This window comes from Lithobates pipiens, unplaced genomic scaffold, assembly GCF_037356315.1.
Source record: "Lithobates pipiens isolate NorthernLeopardFrog02 unplaced genomic scaffold, aLitPip1_a1.2 Scaffold_55, whole genome shotgun sequence".
Lineage (NCBI taxonomy): Eukaryota > Metazoa > Chordata > Amphibia > Anura > Ranidae > Lithobates > Lithobates pipiens.
In genome coordinates, this window is record NW_027507877.1 from 653,297 (window position 1) to 680,755 (window position 27,459).

General features: G+C 43.5%; 1 protein-coding gene across 1 annotated transcript in view; it reads left to right on the plus strand.

The window, feature by feature from the left end:
* LOC143957706 (hydroperoxide isomerase ALOXE3-like) overlaps positions 1–27,459 on the plus strand; it is a 261,902-nt gene that overhangs the window by 115,784 nt on the left and 118,659 nt on the right. The window contains exon 5 of the mRNA XM_077467399.1: positions 20,058–20,186. Within this exon, the coding sequence (XP_077323525.1) occupies positions 20,058–20,186 (129 nt within the window). The remainder of the gene's footprint in view (positions 1–20,057; positions 20,187–27,459) is intronic.

Consider the following 27,459-nt stretch of genomic DNA (forward strand, 5'->3'; position numbering starts at 1 on the left):
GTTATCCATTTTATTTATCTATTTATTAATTTTTTTTACATCAATAGCTATTAGACATGTGCACACTGAGATCTTTCATTTTCGGAATTTCGTTTTCATCCGAAAAATACATTTATTTATTATTTATGTTGAGTCTTTTCTCTCTATATCACATCTTTTCTCTCTATGTCAAATCTTTTCTCTCTATGTCGAGTCTTTTCTCTCTATGTCGAGTCTTTTCTCTCTATGTCGAGTCTTTTCTCTCTATGTCGAATCTTTTCTCTCTATGTCGAATCTTTTCTCTCTATGTCGAATCTTTTCTCTCTATGTCGAATCTTTTCTCTCTATGTCGAATCTTCTCTCTATGTCAAATCTTTTCTCTGTGTCAAATCTTTTCTTTCTATGTCAAATCTTTTCTCTCTATGTCGAATCTTTTCTCTCTGTGTCAAATCTTTTCTTTCTATGTCAAATCTTTTCTCTCTGTGTCAAATCTTTTCTCTCTATGTCAAATCTTTTCTCTCTATGTCAAATCTTTCTATGTCAAATATTTTCTCTCTATGTTAAATCTTTTCTCTCTATGTCAAATCTTTTCTCTCTATGTCAAATCTTTTCTCTGTGTCAAATCTTCTCTCTATGTTGAATCTTTTCTCTCTATGTCGAATCTTTTCTCTCTATGTCAAATCTTTTCTCTCTATGTCGAATCTTTTCTTTCTATGTCAAATCTTTTCTCTCTGTGTCAAATCTTTTCTCTGTGTCAAATCTTTTCTCTCTGTGTCAAATCTTCTCTCTCTGTGTCGAATCTTTTCTTTCTATGTCAAATCTTTTCTCTCTATGTCAAATCTTTTCTCTCTATGTCGAATCTTTTCTCTCTATGTCAAATATTTTCTTTCTATGTCAAATCTTCTCTCTATGTCGAATCTTTTCTTTCTATGTCAAATCTTTTCTCTCTATGTCAAATCTTTTCTCTCTATGTCAAATCTTTTCTCTCTATGTCAAATCTTTTCTCTCTATGTCAAATCTTTTCTCTGTGTCAAATCTTCTCTCTATGTTGAATCTTTTCTCTCTATGTCGAATCTTTTCTCTCTATGTCAAATCTTTTCTCTCTCTGTCAAATCTTTTCTCTCTCTGTCAAATCTTTTCTCTGTGTCAAATCTTTTCTCTCTATGTCGAATCTTTTCTCTCTGTCAAATCTTTTCTCTCTCTGTCAAATCTTTTCTCTCTCTGTCAAATCTTCTCTTTGTGTCAAATCTTTTCTCTCTATGTCAAATCTTTTCTCTCTGTGTCGAATCTTTTCTTTCTATGTCAAATCTTTTCTCTCTATGTCGAATCTTTTCTCTCTGTGTCTATATGTGGTATCCCCGTACTCAGGAGAAGCAGCAGAATATATTTTGGGGGGAAATTCCACATATAACTATGGCATGTGTGAGCAATATATCATTTAGTGACAACTTTTTGTAAACTTTTTTTTTGTGTCATTATTCAATCACTTGGGACAAAAAAAAAAAAATATTCAATGGGCTCAACATGCCCCTCAGCAATTTCCTTGGGGTGTCTACTTTCCAAAATGGGGTCATTGGGGGGGGGGATTTGTACTGCCCTGCCATTTTAGCACATCGAGAAATGAGATAGGCAGTCATAAATTAAAAGCTGTGTAAATTCCAGAAAATGTACTCTAGTTTGTAGATAGACGCTATAACTTTTGCGCAAACCAATAAATATACGCTTATTGACATTTTTTTTACTAAAGACATGTGGCTGAATACATTTTGCCCTCAATGTATGACTAAAATTTAGTTTATTCGATTTTTCTTATAACAAATTAGAAAATATCTTTATTTTTCAAAATTTTCAGTCTTTTTCCTTTTATATCGTAAAAAAAAAAATTGCAGAGGTAATCAAATACCATCAAAAGAAAGCTCTATTTGTGGGAAGAAAAGGACGCAAATTTCGTTTGGGTACAACATTGCATGACCGCGCAATTACCAGTTAAAGCGACGCAGTGCGAAATTGTAAAAAGACCTCTGGTCCTTAGGCTGACAATTGGTCCGGGGCTGAAGTGGATAATCAGAAAATGCTTTGCATTCATTTCGAAAATTCCAAAGCATTTTCCCGAATCCCGAGCTTGCTGAGAGGCTGACCTTCTGTGTTTACAAGGCATCAGGCTGACCACTCAGCAAGGGACCTGGAAGAAAGTAGAGATCACTGGAGTGGCGGTGATTTCCAGCTTCCAGGGGCATTGGCCAGGTATGGTATATACTAGCTGGACCAGTGTTACTATGTAAAAATATAAAATACCTGGAATTCATCTTTTATTTAACCTTGTTATCCATTTTATTTATCTATTTATTAATTTTTTTACATCAATAGCTATTAGACATGTGCACACTGAGATATTTCATTTTCGGAATTTCGTTTTCATCCGAAAAATACATTTATTTATTATTTATGTCGAGTCTTTTCTCTCTATATCAAATCTTTTCTCTGTGTCAAATCTTTCCTCTCTATGTCAAATCTTTTCTCTCTATGTCAAATCTTCTCTCTATGTCGAATCTTTTCTTTCTATGTCAAATCTTTTCTCTCTGTGTCAAATCTTTTCTCTGTGTCAAATCTTTTCTCTCTATGTCGAATCTTTTCTCTCTATGTCGAATCTTTTCTCTCTGTCGAATCTTTTCTCTCTCGGTCAAATCTTTTCTCTCTCTGTCAAATCTTTTCTTTGTGTCAAATCTTTTCTTTCTATGTCAAATCTTTTCTCTCTGTCGAATCTTTTCTCTCTCGGTCAAATCTTTTCTCTCTCTGTCAAATCTTTTCTTTGTGTCAAATCTTTTCTTTCTATGTCAAATCTTTTCTCTCTATGTCAAATCTTTTCTCTCTGTGTCGAATCTTTTCTTTCTATGTCAAATCTTTTCTCTCTATGTCAAATCTTTTCTCTCTGTGTCGAATCTTTTCTTTCTATGTCAAATCTTTTCTCTGTATGTCGAATCTTTTCTCTCTATGTCGAATCTTTTCTCTCTGTGTCTATATGTGGTATCCCCGTACTCAGGAGAAGCAGCAGAATATATTTTGGGGGGAAATTCCACATATAACTATGGCATGTGTGAGCAATATATCATTTAGTGACAACTTTTTGTAAACTTTTTTTTTGTGTCATTATTCAATCACTTGGGACAAAAAAAAAATATTCAATGGGCTCAACATGCCCCTCAGCAATTTCCTTGGGGTGTCTACTTTCCAAAATGGGGTCATTGGGGGGGGGGGGGGTTGTACTGCCATTTTAGCACATCGAGAAATGAGATAGGCAGTCATAAATTAAAAGCTGTGTAAATTCCAGAAAATGTACTCTAGTTTGTAGATAGACGCTATAACTTTTGCACAAACCAATAAATATACGCTTATTGACATTTTTTTTACTAAAGACATGTGGCTGAATACATTTTGCCCTCAATGTATGACTAAAATTGAGTTTATTCAATTTTTCTTATAACAAAAATTTGAAAATATCTTTATTTTTCAAAATTTTCAGTCTTTTTCCTTTTATATCGTAAAAAAAAAATTGCAGAGGTAATCAAATACCATCAAAAGAAAGCTCTATTTGTGGGAAGAAAAGGACGCAAATTTCGTTTGGGTACAACATTGCATGACCGCGCAATTACCAGTTAAAGCGACGCAGTGCGAAATTGTAAAAAGACCTCTGGTCCTTAGGCTGACAATTGGTCCGGGGCTGAAGTGGATAATCAGAAAATGCTTTGCATTCATTTCGAAAATTCCAAAGCATTTTCCCGAATCCCGAGCTTGCTGAGAGGCTGACCTTCTGTGTTTACAAGGCATCAGGCTGACCACTCAGCAAGGGACCTGGAAGAAAGTAGAGATCACTGGAGTGGCGGTGATTTCCAGCTTCCAGGGGCATTGGCCAGGTATGGTATATACTAGCTGGACCAGTGTTACTATGTAAAAATATAAAATACCTGGAATTCATCTTTTATTTAACCTTGTTATCCATTTTATTTATCTATTTATTAATTTTTTTACATCAATAGCTATTAGACATGTGCACACTGAGATCTTTCATTTTTGGAATTTCGTTTTCATCCGAAAAATACATTTATTTATTATTTATGTCGAGTCTTTTCTCTCTATATCACATCTTTTCTCTGTGTCAAATCTTTTCTGTCTATGTCAAATCTTCTCTCTATGTCGAATCTTTTCTTTCTATGTCAAATCTTTTCTCTCTATGTCAAATCTTTTCTCTCTATGTCGAATCTTTTCTTTCTATGTCAAATCTTTTCTCTCTGTGTCAAATCTTTTCTCTCCATATCACATCTTTTCTCTGTGTCAAATCTTTTCTGTCTATGTCAAATCTTCTCTCTATGTCGAATCTTTTCTTTCTATGTCAAATCTTTTCTCTCTATGTCAAATCTTCTCTCTCTGTGTCGAATCTTTTCTTTCTATGTCAAATCTTTTCTCTCTATGTCGAATCTTTTCTTTCTATGTCAAATCTTTTCTCTCTATGTCAAATCTTTTCTCTCTATGTCGAATCTTTTCTCTCTATGTCAAATATTTTCTTTCTATGTCAAATCTTCTCTCTATGTCGAATCTTTTCTTTCTATGTCAAATCTTTTCTCTCTATGTCAAATCTTTTCTCTCTATGTCAAATCTTTTCTCTCTATGTCAAATCTTTTCTCTCTATGTCAAATCTTTTCTCTGTGTCAAATCTTCTCTCTATGTCGAATCTTTTCTCTCTATGTCGAATCTTTTCTCTCTATGTCAAATCTTTTCTCTCTCTGTCAAATCTTTTCTCTCTCTGTCAAATCTTTTCTCTGTGTCAAATCTTTTCTCTCTATGTCGAATCTTTTCTCTCTGTCAAATCTTTTCTCTCTCTGTCAAATCTTTTCTCTCTCTGTCAAATCTTTTCTTTGTGTCAAATCTTTTCTCTCTATGTCAAATCTTTTCTCTCTGTGTCGAATCTTTTCTTTCTATGTCAAATCTTTTCTCTCTATGTCGAATCTTTTCTCTCTGTGTCTATATGTGGTATCCCCGTACTCAGGAGAAGCAGCAGAATATATTTTGGGGGGAAATTCCACATATAACTATGGCATGTGTGAGCAATATATCATTTAGTGACAACTTTTTGTAAACTTTTTTTTTGTGTCATTATTCAATCACTTGGGACAAAAAAAAAAAAATATTCAATGGGCTCAACATGCCCCTCAGCAATTTCCTTGGGGTGTCTACTTTCCAAAATGGGGTCATTGGGGGGGGGGATTTGTACTGCCCTGCCATTTTAGCACATCGAGAAATGAGATAGGCAGTCATAAATTAAAAGCTGTGTAAATTCCAGAAAATGTACTCTAGTTTGTAGATAGACGCTATAACTTTTGCGCAAACCAATAAATATACGCTTATTGACATTTTTTTTACTAAAGACATGTGGCTGAATACATTTTGCCCTCAATGTATGACTAAAATTTAGTTTATTCGATTTTTCTTATAACAAATTAGAAAATATCTTTATTTTTCAAAATTTTCAGTCTTTTTCCTTTTATATCGTAAAAAAAAAAATTGCAGAGGTAATCAAATACCATCAAAAGAAAGCTCTATTTGTGGGAAGAAAAGGACGCAAATTTCGTTTGGGTACAACATTGCATGACCGCGCAATTACCAGTTAAAGCGACGCAGTGCGAAATTGTAAAAAGACCTCTGGTCCTTAGGCTGACAATTGGTCCGGGGCTGAAGTGGATAATCAGAAAATGCTTTGCATTCATTTCGAAAATTCCAAAGCATTTTCCCGAATCCCGAGCTTGCTGAGAGGCTGACCTTCTGTGTTTACAAGGCATCAGGCTGACCACTCAGCAAGGGACCTGGAAGAAAGTAGAGATCACTGGAGTGGCGGTGATTTCCAGCTTCCAGGGGCATTGGCCAGGTATGGTATATACTAGCTGGACCAGTGTTACTATGTAAAAATATAAAATACCTGGAATTCATCTTTTATTTAACCTTGTTATCCATTTTATTTATCTATTTATTAATTTTTTTACATCAATAGCTATTAGACATGTGCACACTGAGATCTTTCATTTTTGGAATTTAGTTTTCATCCGAAAAATACATTTATTTATTATTTATGTCGAGTCTTTTCTCTCTATATCAAATCTTTTCTCTCTATGTCAAATCTTTTCTGTCTATGTCAAATCTTCTCTCTATGTCGAATCTTTTCTTTCTATGTCAAATCTTTTCTCTCTGTGTCAAATCTTTTCTCTGTGTCAAATCTTTTCTCTCTGTGTCGAATCTTTTCTTTCTATGTCAAATCTTTTCTCTCTATGTCAAATCTTTTCTCTCTATGTCAAATCTTTTCTCTCTATGTCGAATCTTTTCTCTCTATGTCAAATATTTTCTTTCTATGTCAAATCTTCTCTCTATGTCGAATCTTTTCTTTCTATGTCAAATCTTTTCTCTCTATGTCAAATCTTTTCTCTCTATGTCAAATCTTTTCTCTCTATGTCAAATCTTTTCTCTGTGTCAAATCTTCTCTCTATGTCGAATCTTTTCTCTCTATGTCAAATCTTTCTATGTCAAATATTTTCTCTCTATGTTAAATCTTTTCTCTCTGTGTGGAATCTTTTCTCTCTATGTCAATTTTTTTCTCTCTTTTTGTATTTTCAGATTCATTTTGTATGTTTTGTGAGATTGGCTATATTCATTTTAATGTTTTAATACCTTATACTTATGTCATAGTTAATATACTCCCCTCATTATGTGATTTCAGCTTTTAAATATCATTCTTGTGACTACAAGTTCGAGAGCTATGTCCATAATTTTTCATATTGTTTATTTTTTATTTGATACAATTTATTTTCTGTATCTACTTTATTCTTTCTAATAAACTTTATTGTGAAAAAAAAAAAAAAATGTTTTAATATTTTATTTCAGGAGATTATTTCTGTATGCACTTTGAGTAATCTCTGCTAGTCGAACCTACAAAGAGAAATGGAATCAGCTGATTTTATTTTTTTTTTTATAGTAATGAAAAATATATGCAAACTAAAAAAAAAAAATGAATGGATCTGAAATAATCAATGGAATGAAATTATTTTCAGATTCCTTCATTATGTTATGATTCAGAGATGGATCCACCACACCCCCTCCATCCAATCCAAACACAATAAGTGGGAATCATCATCGTATTTCACTTTTGTACCTTGCTGTATTTATTGCAATATGTTTCTATTTTATATGTAGTACTTTTTTTTTTACAATTTTTATAATAGTGAAAAATGTTAATGCAACAGAAAAACAAAATGGATCCTGATTTAATTAGTTATGTCATACTTTATATCCAAATGAAACCAATGAATCTCATTGTTGGTTATAATTTATTTTGGATTAGTTGAAATTCATTACTATTGTGATTTAGAAATGTGTGTCCAGTGCCTTGCGAAAGTATTCGGCCCCCTTGAACTTTTCAACCTTTTGCCACATTTCAGGCTTCAAACAAAGATATAAAAATGTTATTTTTTGTGAAGAATCACCAACAAGTGGGACACAATTGTGAAGTGGAACGAAATCTATTGGATTTTTTAAACTTTTTTAACTAATAAAAAAATGAAAAGTGGGGCGTGCAAAATGATTGGGCCCCCTTGCGTTAATACTTTGTAGAGCCGCCTTTTGCTGCGATTACAGCTGCAAGTCGCTTGGGGTGTCTCTATCAGTTTTGCACATCGAGAGACTGAAATTCTTGCCCATTCTTCCTTGCAAAACAGCTGGAGCTCAGTGAGGTTGGATGGAGAGCGTTTGTGAACAGCAGTTTTCAGCTCTTTCCACAGATTCTCGATTGGATTCAGGTCTGGACTTTGACTTGGCCATTCTAACACCTGGATACGTTTATTTGTGAACCATTCCTTTGTAGATTTTGCTGTATGTTTGGGATCATTGTCTTGTTGGAAGATAAATCTCCGTCCCAGTTTCAGGTCTTTTGCAGACTCCAACAGGTTTTCATCCAGAATGGTCCTGTATTTGGCTGCATCCATCTTCCCCTCAATTTTAACCATCTTCCCTGTCCCTGCTGAAGAAAAGCAGGCCCAAACCATGATGCTGCCACCACCATGTGTGACAGTGGGGATGGTGTGTTGAGGGTGATGAGCTGTGTTGCTTTTACGCCAAACATATCGTTTTGCATTGTGGGCAAAAAGTTGGATTTTGGTTTCATGTGACCAGAGCACCTTCTTCCACATGTTTGGTGTGTCTCCCAGGTGGCTTGTGGCAAACTTTAGACGAGACTTTTTATGGATATCTTTGAGAAATGGCTTTCTTCTTGCCACTCTTCCATAAAGGCCAGATTTGTGCAGTGTACGACTGATTGTTGTCCTATGGACAGACTCTCCCACCTCAGCTGTAGTTCTCTGCAGTTCATCCAGAGTGATCATGGGCCTCTTGGCTGCATCTTTGATCAGTCTTCTCCTTGTCTGAGCTGAAAGTTTAGAGGGACGGCCAGGTCTTGGTAGATTTGCAGTGGTCTGATACTCCTTCCATTTCAAAATGATGGCTTGCACAGTGCTCCTTGGGATGTTTAAAGCTTGGGAAATCTTTTTGTATCCAAATCCGGCTTTAAACTTCTCCACAACAGTATTACGGACCTGCCTGGTGTGTTCCTTGGTCTTCATGATGCTCTCTGCGCTTTACACAGAACCCTGAGACTATCACAGAGCAGGTGCATTTATACAGAGACTTGATTACACACAGGTGGATTCTATTTATCACCATCAGTCATTTAGGACAACATTGGATCATTCAGAGATCCTCGCTGAACTTCTGGAGTGAGTTTGCTGCACTGAAAGTAAAGGGGCCGAATAATTTTGCACGCCCCACTTTTCAGTTTAAAATATCCAATAGATTTCGTTCCACTTCACAATTGTGTCCCACTTGTTGGTGATTCTTCACAAAAAATTAAAATTTTATATCTTTATGTTTTGAAGCCTGAAATGTGGCAAAAGGTTGAAAAGTTCAAGGGGGCCGAATACTTTCGCAAGGCACTGTACTTCTGAATCTCTGAATAACAAAAAAATTTGGCTAAATTTCTATTCCTAACAAGACGAATTGCACATGTCTGGTGTATTATGCACTCGTTCTAATGATGGCTGTATGGCAATTCTCAGGGTAACTTTCTTGATGGTGACAATACTGGACTATATCTGTATAATGTGTGTAAAAATGGCCACTTGTAGTCCCCATCAGAAGCCTGTATGATACAATATCTAAAAAAAAAAAATGGGCTAACTTTACGGTTGTCTTATTTTTTAATTTAAAAAAAGTTAATTTTTTCCACAAATTGCTCTTGTAAGACCGCTGCGCAAATACGGTGTTACAAAAAGTATTGCAACCACCACAATTTTATTCTCTAGGGTGTCTGAAAAAAAAATATATAAAAGGTTTGGGGGTTCTAAGTCATTTTCTAGCAAAAAAATAAAAATTATTTGAACTTGTAAACAACAAATCTCAAAAAGAGGCTCGGTTCCCAAGTGGTTAAGGTTTAAAGTGGTTGTAAACCCTTACAAACCACTTTGACCTACAGGTAAGAATAGATTAAGGCTTACCTGTAGGTCCAAGAAATATCTCCCAAACCTACACGGTTTTGGAGATATTTGGCCGAAGATGGGCACCGCTGTCTACGGCGCATGCGCCGTAGACTGCGGCGCGCAGGCGCACTGAGCGTGGCATCGTCGATGACGAAAATGCCGCGCATCTCGGCTCCCGTGTGCATGCGCGGGAGTGACGTCATCGCGGCTTCACGGAATGTCAGCGGTGGAGCTGCGAGACCCCACCGAGAAGATGGATGCGCCAGATTACAGGGGACAGCAGTGACTTCGCTGGCTCCTGTGTCAGGTAAGTGACACATAATGGGCTACTATGCGATGCGATGCGATGCGATGCATAGTAGTCCATTATGCTTTGCCTTTGCAGGGAATGAAAGAGGAAGTAACACTCATCAGGGTTTACTTTCTCTTTAAGTAAGTGTCAGAGTTAGAGATTTGGCCAAGGATAGAGTCAAAGGTCATGGCCAGAGTCAAAGATTGGGTTCAAAGTTCAGGTCTGTGTATTTTAGGTGGAATTATTATTATTATTATTTTTTAAAAAAAAGCATTTTTTAAATTTAGTATCAGTGTCAATTCGTTTTTAGCGTCTTTTAAACAGGATAAAAAAATAAATAAAAATTCAAATGCAAAATGCACACTTTTGTTTCTGGGCTTTACTATGGGGTACAAACAAGAAAAAAATATACATATATGAGGTATCGTTAAAATCATCAGGAGCAGGAAAATTTAATTTTGGATTGTTCTTAGGTGGTGGGTTATGGTAATAGAAAGAAATATACAGATTTTGATTTTAACCAGTAGAGATCCGCGCTATAGCCAAATGACGGCTACAGCGTGGACCTCCTTTGCCGGGACGGCGTCTATTGACGTCGTCCCGTGCATGAGCGGCCTGCGCGCCCCCTGAGGGGCGCGCGGGGCGCGCTCTGTGATCGTCGAGTCTATGAGACTCGCCTGATCACGGATCTGAGCAAGGGGTCGATTCCAACCCCTTACCACGTGATCAGCTGTCAGCCAATGACAGCTGATCGTGTGATACAACGGAGCCGGTAATCGGCTATTATTCCTCCTCGTGCTGATAGCGCGAGGAGAAAAAAAAAGAGCCGATCACAGCCAGCTTACCAGTGCCCACCTGCACCCCTCAGGAATAAATAAGTGCCCCCCGTAAGTGCCACCCAGCAGTGCCCACAGTGCCACCCAGCAGTGCCCACAGTGCCACCCACAATCTGCCTCAACAACGGTTCTGCAGCCCAGTGCCACATATCCGTGCCCATCAGTGTTATCTACCAGTAGTGATGGACGAACTTCCGACGGGACGTTTCGCGAACGCGAAACGCGAACGGACACAAACGTTCGCGAAAACGACCGTTCGCCGCGGGCTCCATTGACTTCAATGGGAGGCGAATTTCGCAAACCTTTAGGTCGAATTTGCGGCCACGGGGTAATTATTAGGGGGTAGCACGTAGTCCCACCACCTGGACAATAGCATAATACATGTATGAGGTGAATTTGGGATCGATAACTACAAGCATTTTTTTTTTATTTGGGAAATTGTTCTGACAATTCAGGACTATGGAGCTAATGAAGGCAATGGAGGAGAGGGAAGGTCAGGGACCAGGGTAGGCAAACAAGAGGGTGCAGGAGATACAGAGCACTGACAGCAGCACCGTAATACAGAGCACTGACATCAGCACCGTGACATACAGCGCTGACAGCAGCTCCGTGACATACAGCGCTGACAGCAGCTCCGTGACATACAGCGCTGACAGCAGCTCCGTGACATACAGCGCTGACAGCAGCTCCGTGACATACAGCGCTGACAGCAGCTCCGTGACATACAGCGCTGACAGCAGCACCGTGACATACAGCGCTGACAGCAGCTCCGTGACATACAGCGCTGACAGCAGCTCCGTGACATACAGCGCTGACAGCAGCTCCGTGACATACAGCACTGACAGCAGCTCCGTGACATACAGCGCTGACAGCAGCTCCGTGACATACAGCGCTGACAGCAGCTCCGTGACATACAGCGCTGACAGCAGCTCCGTGACATACAGCGCTGACAGCAGCTCCGTGACATACAGCGCTGACAGCAGCTCCGTGACATACAGCGCTGACAGCAGCTCCGTGACATACAGCGCTGACAGCAGCTCCGTGACATACAGCGCTGACAGCAGCTCCGTGACATACAGCGCTGACAGCAGCTCCGTGACATACAGCGCTGACAGCAGCACCGTAAGCAGCCCCAGGAGGAAGTCAGCACAGCACAGGGATGGTGTGATCCCCTCATAATAAGAACCCCCAGGAGGAAGTCAGCACAGCACAGGGATGGTGGGAGCCCCTCATAATAAGAACACCCAGGAGGAAGTCAGCACAGCACAGGGATGGTGGGAACCCCTCATAATAAGCAGCCCCAGTAGAAATATGACACCGCTCAACCTCTTCAAAGAGGAGGGTAGGGGCATATAGTACGGTGTGCTTTTTTGGGTCAGGGAAGTGAGCCAAATGAATTAAGAAGGTCTGTGTGCTTGATTCCAAAAATTGTTTATAGACATATACATGGTCTACTGATCACATGTGTTGAATTCCTCCGAGATCCATGCCTCATTCATTTTTAGAAATGTGAGGTAGTTAACACTGTGGTGAGCTAGGCGAGTACGCTTATCGGTCACAATCCCCCCTGCTGCGCTGAACGTCCTTTCGGACAGGACACTGGATGAGGGGCAAGCCAACAGTTCGATTGCAAATTGGGCAAGCTCTGGCCAGAGGTCAAGCCTGCCCACCCAGTAGTCTAGGGGTTCATCACTCCTCAGAGCGTCCACATCGGCCGTTAACCCAATGTAGTCGGACACCTGACGGTCTAGGCGTTCCCTGATGCTGGATCCGGATGACACCTGTCGATGGGTCGGCTGAAAGAATGACCTCATATCCGAAGTCACCAACACATCTTCAAACCGGCCTCTTCTTGCAGGCGCTGTTGGATTGGTACCCGCAAATCCTTCTCTGGGAGTGGGAATTGCTCCTCTGCCAGCGCACGCAAAAGCAGAATGCAGCATTTCTCGAAGCAAGGCCTGGAAGTGCTGCATTCTGACAGCCCTCTGCGACGGCGGTAACATTTCCGCCATTTTGTGTTTGTACCGGGGGTCTAAGTACGTTGCCACCCAGTACTGGTCCTTGACCCTCATGCTTTTTATACGGGGGTCCCTATTAAAACACTGGAGCATGAAGGCCCCCATTTGCACTAAAGTGGAAGCGGTGTGGTGGCCTGGCTCCTGCTCATCATCCAGGATAATGTCGTCCTCTTCATTCTCCTCTCCCCATCCTCGCACAACAGGGATCCCAGAAAGGTTTAAAGCATGCTCTTCTTGCTCCTGCTCATCCGCCCCGGCACCATCCTCCTCTGACTCCTCATCAGACTCCTGTTGTTGACTTGTCTCAGATAGAGTAGCCCCCCCTGGGAATTCATCCAGCATTGCGACTTCCTCATCTTCCCGCTCCTGCTCCTCCACAGCCTGATCAATGACACGACGCAATGCACGCTCCAGAAAGAAGGCATAAGGTACCATGTCACTGATGGCGCCATGGCTGCGACTGACCAGTTTGGTGATCTCCTCAAATGGCCGCAGAAGTCTGCATGTGTCGCGCATGAGCAGCCACTGGCGCGGTGAAAAAAAACCCAGCTCCCCAGAACCGTTTCTTTCGCAGAGTTCATACAGGTAGACGTTAACTGCACGTTTCTGCTGGAGCAGCCTATCAAGCATATAGAAGGTTGAGTTCCATCGCGTCGGGCAATCGCAAATAAGACGTCTGACCGGCAGATGGTGTCGCCGCTGAATGTCAGCAAGGCGAGCCATGGCCGTGTAAGATCTTCTGAAATGGGCCGAGATTTTCCTTGCCTGCCGCAAGATGTCCTGGACCCCAGGGTATTTGACAAGGAATCGCTGCACGACCAAGTTTAAGACGTGTGCCATGCACGGCACGTGCGTGATTTTGCCCTGTTTCAATGCGCTAAGCAGATTGGCACCGTTGTCACACACCACTTTACCAACTGTCAAATTGAGCGGTGTTAGCCACTCATCTGCCTGTGAACGCAAAGCTGAAAGGAGTGCCGGGCCAGTGTGGCTCTTTGCTTCCAGGCACAACAGACGCAGCACGGCATGGCAACGTCTCACCTGGCATGTGGAATAGGTTCTGGGGAGCTTGGGCGGTGCAGTGGAAGAGACGCTAGCAGCGGAAAAGGAGGAGGCAGCTGAGGAGGAGAGGGAGGAGGATGGAGTAGGAGGAGGAGAAGAAGAGTCAGGCCTGCATGCAATCCGTGGCGGTAAAACCAAATCTACACGGGTGCCACGGGTTACATGCTTGACGGCCGTCAGAAGGTTCACCCAGTGGGCAGTAAAACTGATATACCTTCCCTGCCCGTGTTTGCTAGACCACGTGTCTGTGGTCAGATGTATCTTGGCACCGACACTGTGTGCCAGAGATACATTCACTTGCCGCTGAACATGGCCATATAGCTCTGGGATGCCCTTCTCTGAGAAATACTTCCTTCCTGGGACCTTCCATTGTGGTGTTCCAATGGCCACAAATTTGCGAAAGGCCTCCGAGTCCACCAGTTTATATGGCAGTAGTTGGCGGGCTATGAGTTCTGACAAGCCAGCCGCCAACCGTTGGGCAAGAGGGTTATCCGGCGTCATCATTTTTTTACGCTCAAACATTAGGCCCACGGAAGCCTGCCTTTTTGCAGAAAAATGTGAGCTTGGCGTGATGGAAGGTGGAGTGGAGGACAATTGTGAGGAGAGAGGAGAAGGAGAAGTAGAAGACGAGGCTGGACGGTGAGAGCCTGCAGTGTGGCTTTGTGTGTTCCGTTGCTCCCACTGGGCTCGGTGATGGCTGCTCATGTGCCTTCTTAAGGCGGTCGTCCCTAGGTGAGTATTGGGCTTACCGCGACTAACGCGTTGACTGCAAAGATTGCAGATGGCAACGCTATTGTCAGCAGCGGACACGTTAAAAAAAGCCCACACTGCGGAGCCATGTGCCGGTGTCCTGGGAGCGCCAGATGTGACCGTACATGGTCGATGACTCGCTCCTGATACATTTGCAGTCTGCTTTGTCCCTGCTGTGCAATGTAAGTCATTGCTGCTTCTCCTCCCTATCTGCTGGTCCATATCTCCCTCTGAACTCCCCTCCTCTTCCTCTCTTGTGGGCACCCACGTGACATCACTAGACACGTCATCATCAACGTCACCTTCCCCACCGCTATAAGTAGAGTAGGCAGCAACACCGGGGACCAACCTCCTCCTTGGGCTGATCTGGGTACTGGCGTCAGACTGCTGAGTAGCGCTTGTTGCTACCTCCTCTTCCTGATCCAATACCAAGAGTGGCTGCGCATCAGAAATGTCCTCTTGATATGGATCGGAAAATAATTCCAGTGACTCAAGCGGAAGGTATGTGGTGGTGGTGGTGGTGGTCGTGTTGTTGGTGGTAGTGTCTTTGGGGGTGCACATAGCAGAGAGTGAAGAAGAGGGTGCAGATCGAGAGGATGAGGAGGGTGCAGAAGAGTAAGGCTGAGCGAGCCACTCAACCAAGTCTGGTGCATCCTTTAAAGTAATTGAACGCACCTTCTGCAACTTCCCACTTTGGCTCAAGCCTGTTGCTCCTGCCCTACCCCTACCACCCCTGCGGAAGGGCCTGCCTCTTCCTCTGCATGTCATTTTTTAAATGACCCTGTGACAAAACTCTTAGTCCCTATACCGCTGAAGGACTGCTGCAGTATAGGTGAGCGGTCAGCAGTGGTGCACGTCAACCCTATCTATTGTGGACCTATAGCGGTCCTTACAGAACAGCAGACTGTACCGCACTCAAGCCTATGTACCGTAGCACCCTATACCAAGTTACCAGTCCTTATAAGAACTTTTGTGGACCAAGCAGGTTGTGTATTAGTGTTTAGCAGACTGTACGTCAGTCCCTATACCGCTGAAGGACTGCTGCAGTATAGGGCAGCGGTCAGCAGTGGTGCACGTCAACCCTATCTATTGTGGACCGATAGCGGTCCTTACAGAACAGCAGACTGTACCGCACTCAAGCCTATGTACCGTAGCACCCTATACCAAGTTACCAGTCCTTATAAGAACTTTTGTGGACCAAGCAGGTTGTGTATTAGTGTTTAGCAGACTGTACGTCAGTCCCTATACCGCTGAAGGACTGCTGCAGTATAGGGCAGCGGTCAGCAGTGGTGCACGTCAACCCTATCTATTGTGGACCGATAGCGGTCCTTACAGAACAGCAGACTGTACCGCACTCAAGCCTATGTACCGTAGCACCCTATACCAAGTTACCAGTCCTTATAAGAACTTTTGTGGAACAAGCAGGTTGTGTGTTAGTGATTAGCAGACTGTACGTCAGTCCCTATACCAATGAAGGACTGCTGCAGTATAGGGCAGCGGTCAGCAGTAGTGCACGGCAACCCTATGTATTGTGGACCGATAGCGGTCCTTACAGAACAGCAGACTGTACCGCACTCAAGCCTATGTACCGTAGCACCCTATACCAAGTTACCAGTCCTTATAAGAACTTTTGTGGACCAAGCAGGTTGTGTATTAGTGTTTAGCAGACTGTACGTCAGTCCCTATACCGCTGAAGGACTGCTGCAGTATAGGGCAGCGGTCAGCAGTGGTGCACGTCAACCCTATCTATTGTGGACCGATAGCGGTCCTTACAGAACAGCAGACTGTACCGCACTCAAGCCTATGTACCGTAGCACCCTATACCAAGTTACCAGTCCTTATAAGAACTTTTGTGGACCAAGCAGGTTGTGTATTAGTGTTTAGCAGACTGTACGTCAGTCCCTATACCGCTGAAGGACTGCTGCAGTATAGGGCAGCGGTCAGCAGTGGTGCACGTCAACCCTATCTATTGTGGACCGATAGCGGTCCTTACAGAACAGCAGACTGTACCGCACTCAAGCCTATGTACCGTAGCACCCTATACCAAGTTACCAGTCCTTATAAGAACTTTTGTGGAACAAGCAGGTTGTGTGTTAGTGATTAGCAGACTGTACGTCAGTCCCTATACCAATGAAGGACTGCTGCAGTATAGGGCAGCGGTCAGCAGTAGTGCACGGCAACCCTATGTATTGTGGACCGATAGCGGTCCTTACAGAACAGCAGACTGTACCGCACTCAAGCCTATGTACCGTAGCACCCTATACCAAGTTACCAGTCCTTATAAGAACTTTTGTGGACCAAGCAGGTTGTGTATTAGTGTTTAGCAGACTGTACGTCAGTCCCTATACCGCTGAAGGACTGCTGCAGTATAGGGCAGCGGTCAGCAGTGGTGCACGTCAACCCTATGTATTGTGGACCGATAGCGGTCCTTACAGAACAGCAGACTGTAACGCACTCAGGCCTATGTACCGTAGCACCCTATACCAAGTTACCAGTCCTTATAAGAACTTTTGTGGACCAAGCAGGTTGTGTGTTAGTGATTAGCAGACTGTACGTCAGTCCCTATACCAATGAAGGACTGCTGCAGTATAGGGCAGCGGTCAGCAGTAGTGCACGGCAACCCTATGTATTGTGGACCGATAGCGGTCCTTACAGAACAGCAGACTGTAACGCACTCAGGCCTATGTACCGTAGCACCCTATACCAAGTTACCAGTCCTTATAAAAACTTTTGTGGACCAAGCAGGTTGTGTGTTAGTGTTTAGCAGACTGTGCGTCAGTCCCTATACCGCTGAAGGACTGCTGCAGTATAGGGCAGCGGTCAGCAGTGGTGCACGTCAACCCTATCTATTGTGGACCGATAGCGGTCCTTACAGAACAGCAGACTGTACCGCACTCAAGCCTATGTACCGTAGCACCCTATACCAAGTTACCAGTCCTTATAAGAACTTTTGTGGACCAAGCAGGTTGTGTATTAGTGTTTAGCAGACTGTACGTCAGTCCCTATACCGCTGAAGGACTGCTGCAGTATAGGGCAGCGGTCAGCAGTGGTGCACGTCAACCCTATGTATTGTGGACCGATAGCGGTCCTTACAGAACAGCAGACTGTAACGCACTCAGGCCTATGTACCGTAGCACCCTATACCAAGTTACCAGTCCTTATAAGAACTTTTGTGGACCAAGCAGGTTGTGTGTTAGTGATTAGCAGACTGTACGTCAGTCCCTATACCAATGAAGGACTGCTGCAGTATAGGGCAGCGGTCAGCAGTAGTGCACGGCAACCCTATGTATTGTGGACCGATAGCGGTCCTTACAGAACAGCAGACTGTACTGCACTCAGGCCTATGTACCGTAGCACCCTATACCAAGTTACCAGTCCTTATAAAAACTTTTGTGGACCAAGCAGGTTGTGTGTTAGTGTTTAGCAGACTGTGCGTCAGTCCCTATACCGCTGAAGGACTGCTGCAGTATAGGGCAGCGGTCAGCAGTAGTGCACGGCAACCCTATGTATTGTGGACCGATAGCGGTCCTTACAGAACAGCAGACTGTAACGCACTCAGGCCTATGTACCGTAGCACCCTATACCAAGTTACCAGTCCTTATAAGAACTTTTGTGGACCAAGCAGGTTGTGTGTTAGTGATTAGCAGACTGTACGTCAGTCCCTATACCAATGAAGGACTGCTGCAGTATAGGGCAGCGGTCAGCAGTAGTGCACGGCAACCCTATGTATTGTGGACCGATAGCGGTCCTTACAGAACAGCAGACTGTACCGCACCCAAGCCTATGTACCGTAGCACCCTAGACAGACCAAGTTACCAGTCCTGATAAAGAGCTTTGTGGAACAAGTGAGTTGTGAATGATTAGCAGACTGCAGCAGAAGGGCAGCAGTCAAGTATAATATTCTTTCTATATTTGGAAGAAAGAATATTATACGTGTACAAGCCTATTACCGTACCACTGATACCAGTCCTGAAAAGAACCTTTGTGGAACTAATAGTAACAGCAAGTCTTTAAAATTATCCTCACTGCCTGACACACTGCTTCCTGCCTGTCCCTATACAAATTGGCAAAAAAGAGTAGGCTGGAACGATTAGCTGGAACAGCTCTTTTGTGGACCTGATAGTAACAGCTAATGATGATGATGATGATGATGATGAAGAAAGACTAATCTGGCTGAGCTGTCCCTAAAATAGCAGCATACAGCGCTCTGTCCCTTTATCTAAACTGACAAAAGAAACTCAGGCTGCTGACCTAACACCTATACCAGTCCTGAAAAGAACTTTTGTGTACCAAATAGCTAGCGTTTTCTCTGTCCCTACTCCACACAGGATCCTTTCCCTACAGTGACAGAAGAAAGAATGTAAAATGGCCACCGGATCGGGTGTATTTATAGGTTAGGGGGAATGTCCAAGTGTCCATGAGCTGTCATGTCTCAATTGGTTGTCCTGTAACACATGATAAACGTGTCACGAAAGGTTAAAGTTCTTGTATACATTAAACACGTAAGTCCGCCGGGGCGAACGACGGAAAAAGGCGTTCGAACCCGCGGACGGCGAAAGTCGGAAATTCGCCGCGAAACGACCGCCGGGCGAACCGTTCGGCCATCACTATCTACCAGTGCCCATCAGTGCCGCCCATCAGTGCCCTGCAGTGCCACCTATCAGAGCCACCTATCAGTGCCACCTATCAGTGCACATCAGTCCCATTTATCAGTGGTACCTATCAGTGCCCCTTAGTGCCACCCACCCGTGCCGCCTTATCTGTGCCCATCAGTACTGCCTTATCTGTGCCTATCGATACCATCTTATCTGTGCCTATTAGCGCCGCCTTAACTATGCCTATCAGTGCCCACCAGTGCAGCCTATCAGTGCCGCCTCATCAGTGCACTACAATGAAGGAGAAAAATGACCTGTTTGCAAAATGTTATAACAAACTATTAAACATGATTTTTATTTTTTTTTGCATCTTTTTTTTGTTTGTTTAGCAAAAACATTAAACTCCTAACTGTAATTAAATACCACCAAAAGAAAGCTCTATTTGTGGGAAAAAGATAAAAATTTCATTTGGGTACAGTGTTGTATGCCCGCGTAATTGTCATTCAAAGTGCATCAGCGCTGAAAGCTGAAAATTGGTCTGGGCAGGAGGGGGGTTTAAGTGCCCAGTAAGGAAGTGGTTAAAAAAAAAAATTATTTGTTTTACTATTTTGTACCAGTTTTCTATGATAAAAAAAAAAAAAAAATCGGGAGATACAACTTATTATTTACCACCAAATTAAAGCCCAATTTGTCCGGGGAAAAAAAAAAACAAATAATAAAAAAAAACTAACAACAAGGTATAGTTCATATGGATGCAGTAAATAGTTAATGTGTAAATTTTTTTACAAAAACGCATGTCAAAGTTGCAAAACTGCATTTAGTTATTTAGATTCGTTTTAGCTTTGTCATGAAGGGGTTAAATCCGCTGCTTTAGAATTGCTTGTAACTAAACGCTGACTTGGTTCCAGTAACTGTACCTTTAATAATAATAATAATAATAATAATATTCTATTATGTAGGTGGAAGGTTTATGCGGAAGGTGTCCCACGTTGCATTGATTTAGCAGACGATGATCCAAAGAACCTGCCTCCGAACGAACATTACTCCTTCCAGAAGCAGGCCGATTTTATTTATACATCAAATTCCACGTATGTAACAAGCATCTATTTCACTGCAAAGAAATTCCAGACAATATAAAAATTAACATTGATATCGAATTGCCTGCCACTGATTCAGTACACTAAAGCAAAAAAAAAAATAAAAAACAATATAAGCTACTAGTCTGTAGAAAACATGGACATCTTGTCTAGTGCCCGTGAAACGTCACTTCCAAAATGAGAAAGCGGGCATTGAACAGGTGGCATACAGGGAACTGGTGGAGGATGCACACTTGGAGTGGCAACGCAGAGCCCAGTGAACTGTTTTTTTTTTTTTTTACAACGTAGACACTAACAACAGAGAAGTGCATTGAAACGGCAAGATCAATCAGGTAATTAATAATAACGGAAATGTGCATTAATTAAAGCTTAAGCAAACGGCTAGAGATCGCAAACAAAAATAAATTGGGGGGGGGGGGGGGGGGTTTACTGACGCATTATAGGCTGTCTGCTTTTCCAATCCCCTAAAGCCAGCCATGAACGGCTTGAATCTCGGGCCGGTTCAGCAGGGTCCGGCCAAGATTCAAACCATCTATGCCCCTTGTACACACGGGTCGGAGATTTCGACAACCAAATCCGTCGGATTTTGCCCGTCGGATCTTGTCCGAAACTGTTGCATACACACGGTCGGACTAAGTTGTCGAAAAATCCGATCTTTCGGAACGTGATGGCGTAATTTTGTTAGGATGGGACTACATTCCACTACCACCACCATGCTTCACTGATGAGGTGGTATGCTTTGGATCATGAGCAGGTCCTTTCCTTCTCCATACTCTCCTCTTCCCATCACTCAAGTTGATCTTGGTCTCATCTGTCCATAGGATGTTCTATATCTGTGAAGGCTTTTTTTAGATGTTTGGCAAACTCTAATCTGGACTTCCTGTTTTTGAGGCTCACCAATGGTTTACATCTTGTGGTGACCCCTCTGTATTCACTCTGGAGAAGTCTTCTCTTGATTGTTGACTTTGACACACATACACTTACTACACTCGCTAGAGGCGATTCAGTTCGCATTGTGCGCTATACAAGTATTTCATTCATTCATTCATTCATTCACTACCTGGAGAGTGTTCTTGATCTGGCCAATTGTTGTAAAGCAGGAGTGCCCAACCAGTGGCCCAGGGGCCACATGTGCCCCACGGAGCCCTCTGATGTGGCCCTCGACATCCTGCTCTCTGATGGCGGGTTGGCAAGCCCATATCTTGGGTTGCTGAGCCGCCACCCCAGAGCATCAGTGTTGTTAATGAAGCTGGCGGTAGAGAAAGCAAGTGGCTATAGAGCTGCCTAAATAGATGCTTCCTGTATAACGCCACCTCCTGGTACAGGCAGAGTGATACCAAATGCACTCAGCCAGCGATACCTGAATGGAAGACTGTTATTAAAGGTAAGTTTATTACTAAAATCACAGTGTATATATGGGCATATCTCTTCTGCAGTGGTTACTGGGCTGCTTTCAAACTGATCCGCAGGTGCAGCGCAGAACACCTCTGGCTTTCCTGTGGGTTACCTGCACTGAGCCATAGACTTCTGTTATTACCTGCAGGTGTGGGGAGCTTTCAGAAAGTGCACCACACCTGCAGGATATAATAGAAGTCTAAGGCAAAGTGCAGCTAACCCACAGGAAAGCCAGAGGTGTACTGCACTACACTTGTAGTACAGGTAAACCACAGCACGTCAGTGTAAAAGCAGCATTAGGCCCATTTGGCATGATTGGTCCCCAATCGGACCCTCCATTCACCTCTATTGAGTCACAGATGTATACACCCACCTACCTCCAATCCGGTCCACTCCAGTCCACTAAAAAAAAAGCAGAAAGTGGGGGGGGGGTCTGTCCCATTCCATCATAGCAGATCAGATCGGAAGGCCCATAGATTAGAGTGAGGCATGTCCGTGTCGGCTCTGCATATGCAGGGTGGACATGAACCTGTCATCCGCCCGCTCCACTCATTGTGGCCCGCGATTGGTTACCAAGTCGCTTAAGTGGCCCTCACTCTTTAAAAGGTTGGGCACCCCTGTTGTAAAAAAGTTTCTTCACCACGGAAAGAATTCTCCGATCATCCACCACAATTATTTTCCGTGGTCTTCCGGGTCTTTTGGTGTTGCTGAAATCACTGGTGCGTTTGTTTTTAACCACTTGCCGCCCGCCCTATTACAAATTGACGGCGGCAAAGTGGTTTCATAATCCTAACCGGACGTCATATGACGTGATCAGGATTATGAGCCGCTGCACGCCCCCGGGGGCGCGCATCGCGGCGATCGTTGTTGCGGGGTGTCAGTCTGACACCCGGCAACTACGATCTTGGTAAAGAGTCTCCGACGGAGACTCTTTACCATGTGATCAGCGGTGTCCAATCACGGCTGATCACAGTGTAAATGGGAAGAGCCGGTGATCGGCTTTCCCTCACTCGCGTCTGTCAGACGCGAGTAGAGGAGAGCCGATCGGCTGCTTCTCTGACAGGGGGGGTCTGTGCTGATCGATTATCAGCACAGCCCCCCCGAGGATGCCCACACTGGACCACCAGGGACACCACTAGACCACCAGGGAAAAGGTAATAAAAATCCATAATCCTCCCTAGACCACCAGGGTGCCAGTCAGCACAATGGGTGCCAATCAGTGCCCATAATGGATGCCAATCAGTGGCCACAATGGGCATCACTGATTGGCATGCATTATTGTTTGGCACTAATTGGCATCCATTACTATAACACCGATGCCGCCTATGAGTGCCCACCTGTGCCGCCTATGAGTGCCCACCTGTGCCGCCTGAGTGCCCACCTGTGCCGCCTATGAGTGCCCACCTGTGCCGCCTATCCATGCCCACCTGTGCCGCCTATCCATGCCCACCTGTGCCGCCTATCCATGCCCACCTGTGCCGCCTATCCATGCCCACCTGTGCCGCCTATCCATGCCCATCCGTGCCGCCCATCTGTGCCAGCTATCAGTGCCAATTTGTGCCACCTATCAGTGTCCGTCCGTGTCGCCCATCCGTGTCGCCCATCAGTGCCGCCTATCAGTGCCACTTCATTGGTGCCACATTGGTGCCCATTAGTGCCACCTTATCAGTGCCCATCAGTGTAGCCCCATCAGTGCCCATCAGTGAAGGAGAAAACGTACTTATTTACAAAGTTTTGAAACTGAAACAAAAAAAAAACTTTTTTTTTTCAAAATTTTCGGTATTTTTTTATTTGTAGCGCAAAAAATAAAAACCGTAGAGGTGATCAAATACCACCAAAAGAAAGCTCTATTTGTGGGAAAAAAATGATAAAAATTTCATTTGGGTACAGTGTAGCATGACCGGGCAATTGTCATTCAAAGTGCGACAGCGCTGAAAGCTCAAAATTGGTCTGGGCAGGAAGGTGTTTAAGTGCCCTGTATTGAAGTGGTTAAGGATGTTCCAAACAGTTGATTTGGCCACACCTAATGTTTTTGCTATCTCTCTCTGATGGGTTTGTTTTGTTTTTTCAGCCTAATGATGGCTTTCTTCACTGATAGTGACAGCTCTTTGGATCTCATATTGAGAGTTGACAGCAACAGATTCCAAATGAAAATAGCACACTAGAAATGAACTCTGGACCTTTTATCTGCTCCTTGTAAATGGGATAATGAGGGAATAACACACACCTGGCCATTGGAACAGCTGAGCAGCCATTTGTCCCATTACTTTTGGTCTCTTAAAAAGTGGGAGGCACATATACAAACTGTTGTAATTCCTACACCGTTCACCCGATTTGAATGTAAATACCCTCAAATTAAAGCTGGAAGTCTGCAGTTTGTTTCATTTAAAATCCATTGTGGTGGTGTATAGAGCCAAAAAGGATTATAATTGTGTCGATGTCCCAATATTTATGGACTTGACTGTATATTTGGAACCTAGGGCAAAATGAAGCCCAGGAGTAACCAGAAAGGTGTATGAGTACAACGTGTGTCTGAATAGGTAAAATAATAGAGAGAATAGAGACCCATACAAGAGTATATATATCTGAAAGTGAGAGTAACTAAAAGGTGATGAATAGCCATAAAAAGCAATAAGCATTTTTTACCAGATAGAATGACTCGTGTCGTATAGTACATGGCATAGGCATGGTCAAGGTGCAGATTGACCCAGAGAAAAAAAAAAAAAAAAAGAGATGCCCATAAGTGTGGGGCGGCACAGTAGTGTAGTGGGTAGCACTCTCACCTAGCAGTAAGAAGGGTCACTGGTTCAAATCCCAACCACGACACTACCTGCCTGGAGTTTGCATGTTCTCCCTGTGCTTGCGTGGGTTTCCTCCGGGTACTCCGGTTTCCTCCCACACTCCAAAGACATGCTGGTAGGTTAATTGGCTTCTGTCCAAAATTGGCCCTAGTATATGAATGGGGACCTTGGATTGTGGGCTCCTTGAGGGTAGGGACCAATGTGAGTGTGTAACTGTACAGGGATAGGGACAATTGTAGACACTCAGGTTGAACTGGATGGACTGGTGTCTTTATTCAACCTTACTAACTATGAAACTATGAAGTGTATGTAGTCCTCAACAAGGTGGTATTTATAGCAATTGTGTGGCCACGGGTTTCTCCCCAAGTCACGCAAGCGCCAATTAGGGAGGGTGTCCAACCTGAGCGGTAGGGAACCTCTTGGGCATTGGCACCAAAAATTCCCTCCTGGTGTGAGAACTGATGTAAACCATGCGCCGGCATGACAACGTCAAGGAATGATGTCATACGTCCAGCGCAGGAGGCGTGGAGAGGATGCGCGATGGGAAGGACCTGCCCAATCTCCCGCACCCAGGGAAGGGGAGGGGCCCCGGAGCACACTGCAGCTCCCGGAAAAGCATTGGACTTTTCAAACCACACTTTTCAAAGACACGTAAACAGCACAAAATCATGGAATTATAGCACACAAACATGTATACCAGGCACTGTCAAATATTAACATAACATCCCGCCAGTACCACCTCTATGCCAACATCACCCAGATCTATCTCTCCACGCCTCAACTCACCCCCTCCATCTCCTCACGGATCTCCAACTTACTGAATGACATATCAGTATGGATGTCACACCACTTCCTTTAACTCAATATTTCTAAAACTGAGCTTCTTATATTTCCTCCTTCACGATCCCCTCCCCCCCCTCCCGTGACTTCACCATTAATATCAACAAGACAACCATTGGTCCCTCCACACATGCCGGGGTCCTGGGTGTAATCCTAGACTCTGACCTCTCCTTCAGCCCCCATGTCCAATCACTGGCTAAATCCTGCCGCCTTCACCTCCGCAACATCTCCAGAATTCCACCACAAAGCAACTCGTTCACTCCTCGATTATTTCCTGCCTTGAGTACTGCAACTCTCTCCTTAAAGTGGTGCTGCACACAAAAAAAAAAATTTAAACTTCCTAAAAAAAATAAAAACATTTGGATTTTTTTTTAAACTCGCCTCTAAATGCCTGTTGCTAGGGGGTCCCTCGTAGTCTGCCTTGTTCAGTGCCTGGGCTGGTGACATCACTTCCCCTCGGCACAGGAAGGGCTCATCTCTGCCCCCTCCCTCCCATCAGTCATCTGGGACATGTGACAGGCAACCCCCCTCTTTTCCTGCGGCCTGCCAGGTTGCGTGCTCGGATAAAGGGTCTGGTATGGATTTTTTTGGGGGGGGGAACTCCACGCCATTTTTTCTTTTAAATTTGACACGGGGTTCCCCTTAATATCCATACCAGACCTGAAGGGCCTTGTAAGTGAATTTGGGGGGAACCCCACGCAATTGTTTTTATTTTATTTTTTTATCAATGACTTTCAATGACTGTTCTCTGTATTACGGGGAGTCGACAATTCATTATAGCTGCGAGTGATTTGTGATTTGTGCAGGGACAGTTCTAAGCACGGGACACATGCGCCCCTTTACAGGCATACTATACACACCCCCCAGGTACGAAATTTAAAGGAATATTAAACTTTTATTGTTTCACTTTAATCATTATTAAAATCACTGCTCTCGAAAAAACGGCCATTTTTAAAACTTTTTTTTTGCATTGATCCATGTCCCCTGGGGCAGGACCCGGGTCCCCAAACACTTTTTAGGACAGTAACTTGCATATTAGCCTTTAAAATTAGCACTTTAGATTGTGAACGTTCGAGTCCCATAGACTTTAATAGGGTTCTAAAGTTCGTACGAATTTTAGGTCTGTTCACAGGTTCTGGTGCGAACCGAACAGGGGGGTGTTCGGCTCATCCCTATTCGAGAGACATGTTGCATAATATCAGAATGATACAGGTAAAGGATATACAAAACATCATGTAAGAACTATGTAGAACAAACAATAGCAACATGCAAATCTAGAATGAATCCTGCATAAGGTACTCCTGGTGATTGTATGTTGAATACAATATCATTATATCTTCCCAAGTGTAAAGGGGAACCAATCTTAAACCTGATCATGGCACTCCTCTGCAACTGTCTCAGGAAAAAAAAAACATTTTTTTTTCAGAGTAAAAGGAAAGGTAATAAAAGGTGAAAACATAAGGGTAAAGCAAAAGATAGAAAAAAAAAAAAAGGGAGAATGGACCTCTGGGATAGGATGTGCAAAGTTTACCCTCTGAGGTCACCACATATCCCAGTGGCCCCAATCTTTGGAAACCCGCATTTCCCCCCAGGACAGCACCTGGTACAGTTTGCTTGGTGGACCAACAAAGGCCTACTTAGGATAGCACATTTTATTAGACCATAAAGGCATCAGAAAAAACTCTCCTACTTTCGAAACACATTCGAATTTTCCCTTGACAGAGACATTTCGATTCTCTCAAATTCTCTCAAATTATCCACTATATTCAATCACTTGGTCAAGGCAAGGGAGATATCAACTCTAGAACACTTTATGAAAAGAAGTGCCTCAAAGCGCCTGGGACGCGGGGGAAGCATTTCAGAGTTGTATGCCTTGCTATCAGACCGGGGCTCTAAGCTCTCTTACCAAATAGCTTGGGAAGCGGACTTTGGGGGGAGACGATTGAAGAAGATGTTTGGTCCAGATGGTCGACCGTGGTGCACAGGGGAATTTTGAACACCTCCCTCGTGGAGGCCAATTACAAGGTACTGTCACGATGGTACCTGGTCCCGACGCGGATAGCTAAAATGCACCCGAAAGCTTTGCCCCTCTGTTTTAGAGGATGCGGTCAAGTGGGCACAGTGTTCCACACCTGGTGGACATGTCCAAAACTTAACAGATTTTGGATAAGAATTTTTAATTTTGATATACTCGGTGACCGGACTGAATATATCAAAAAATTTTAAAA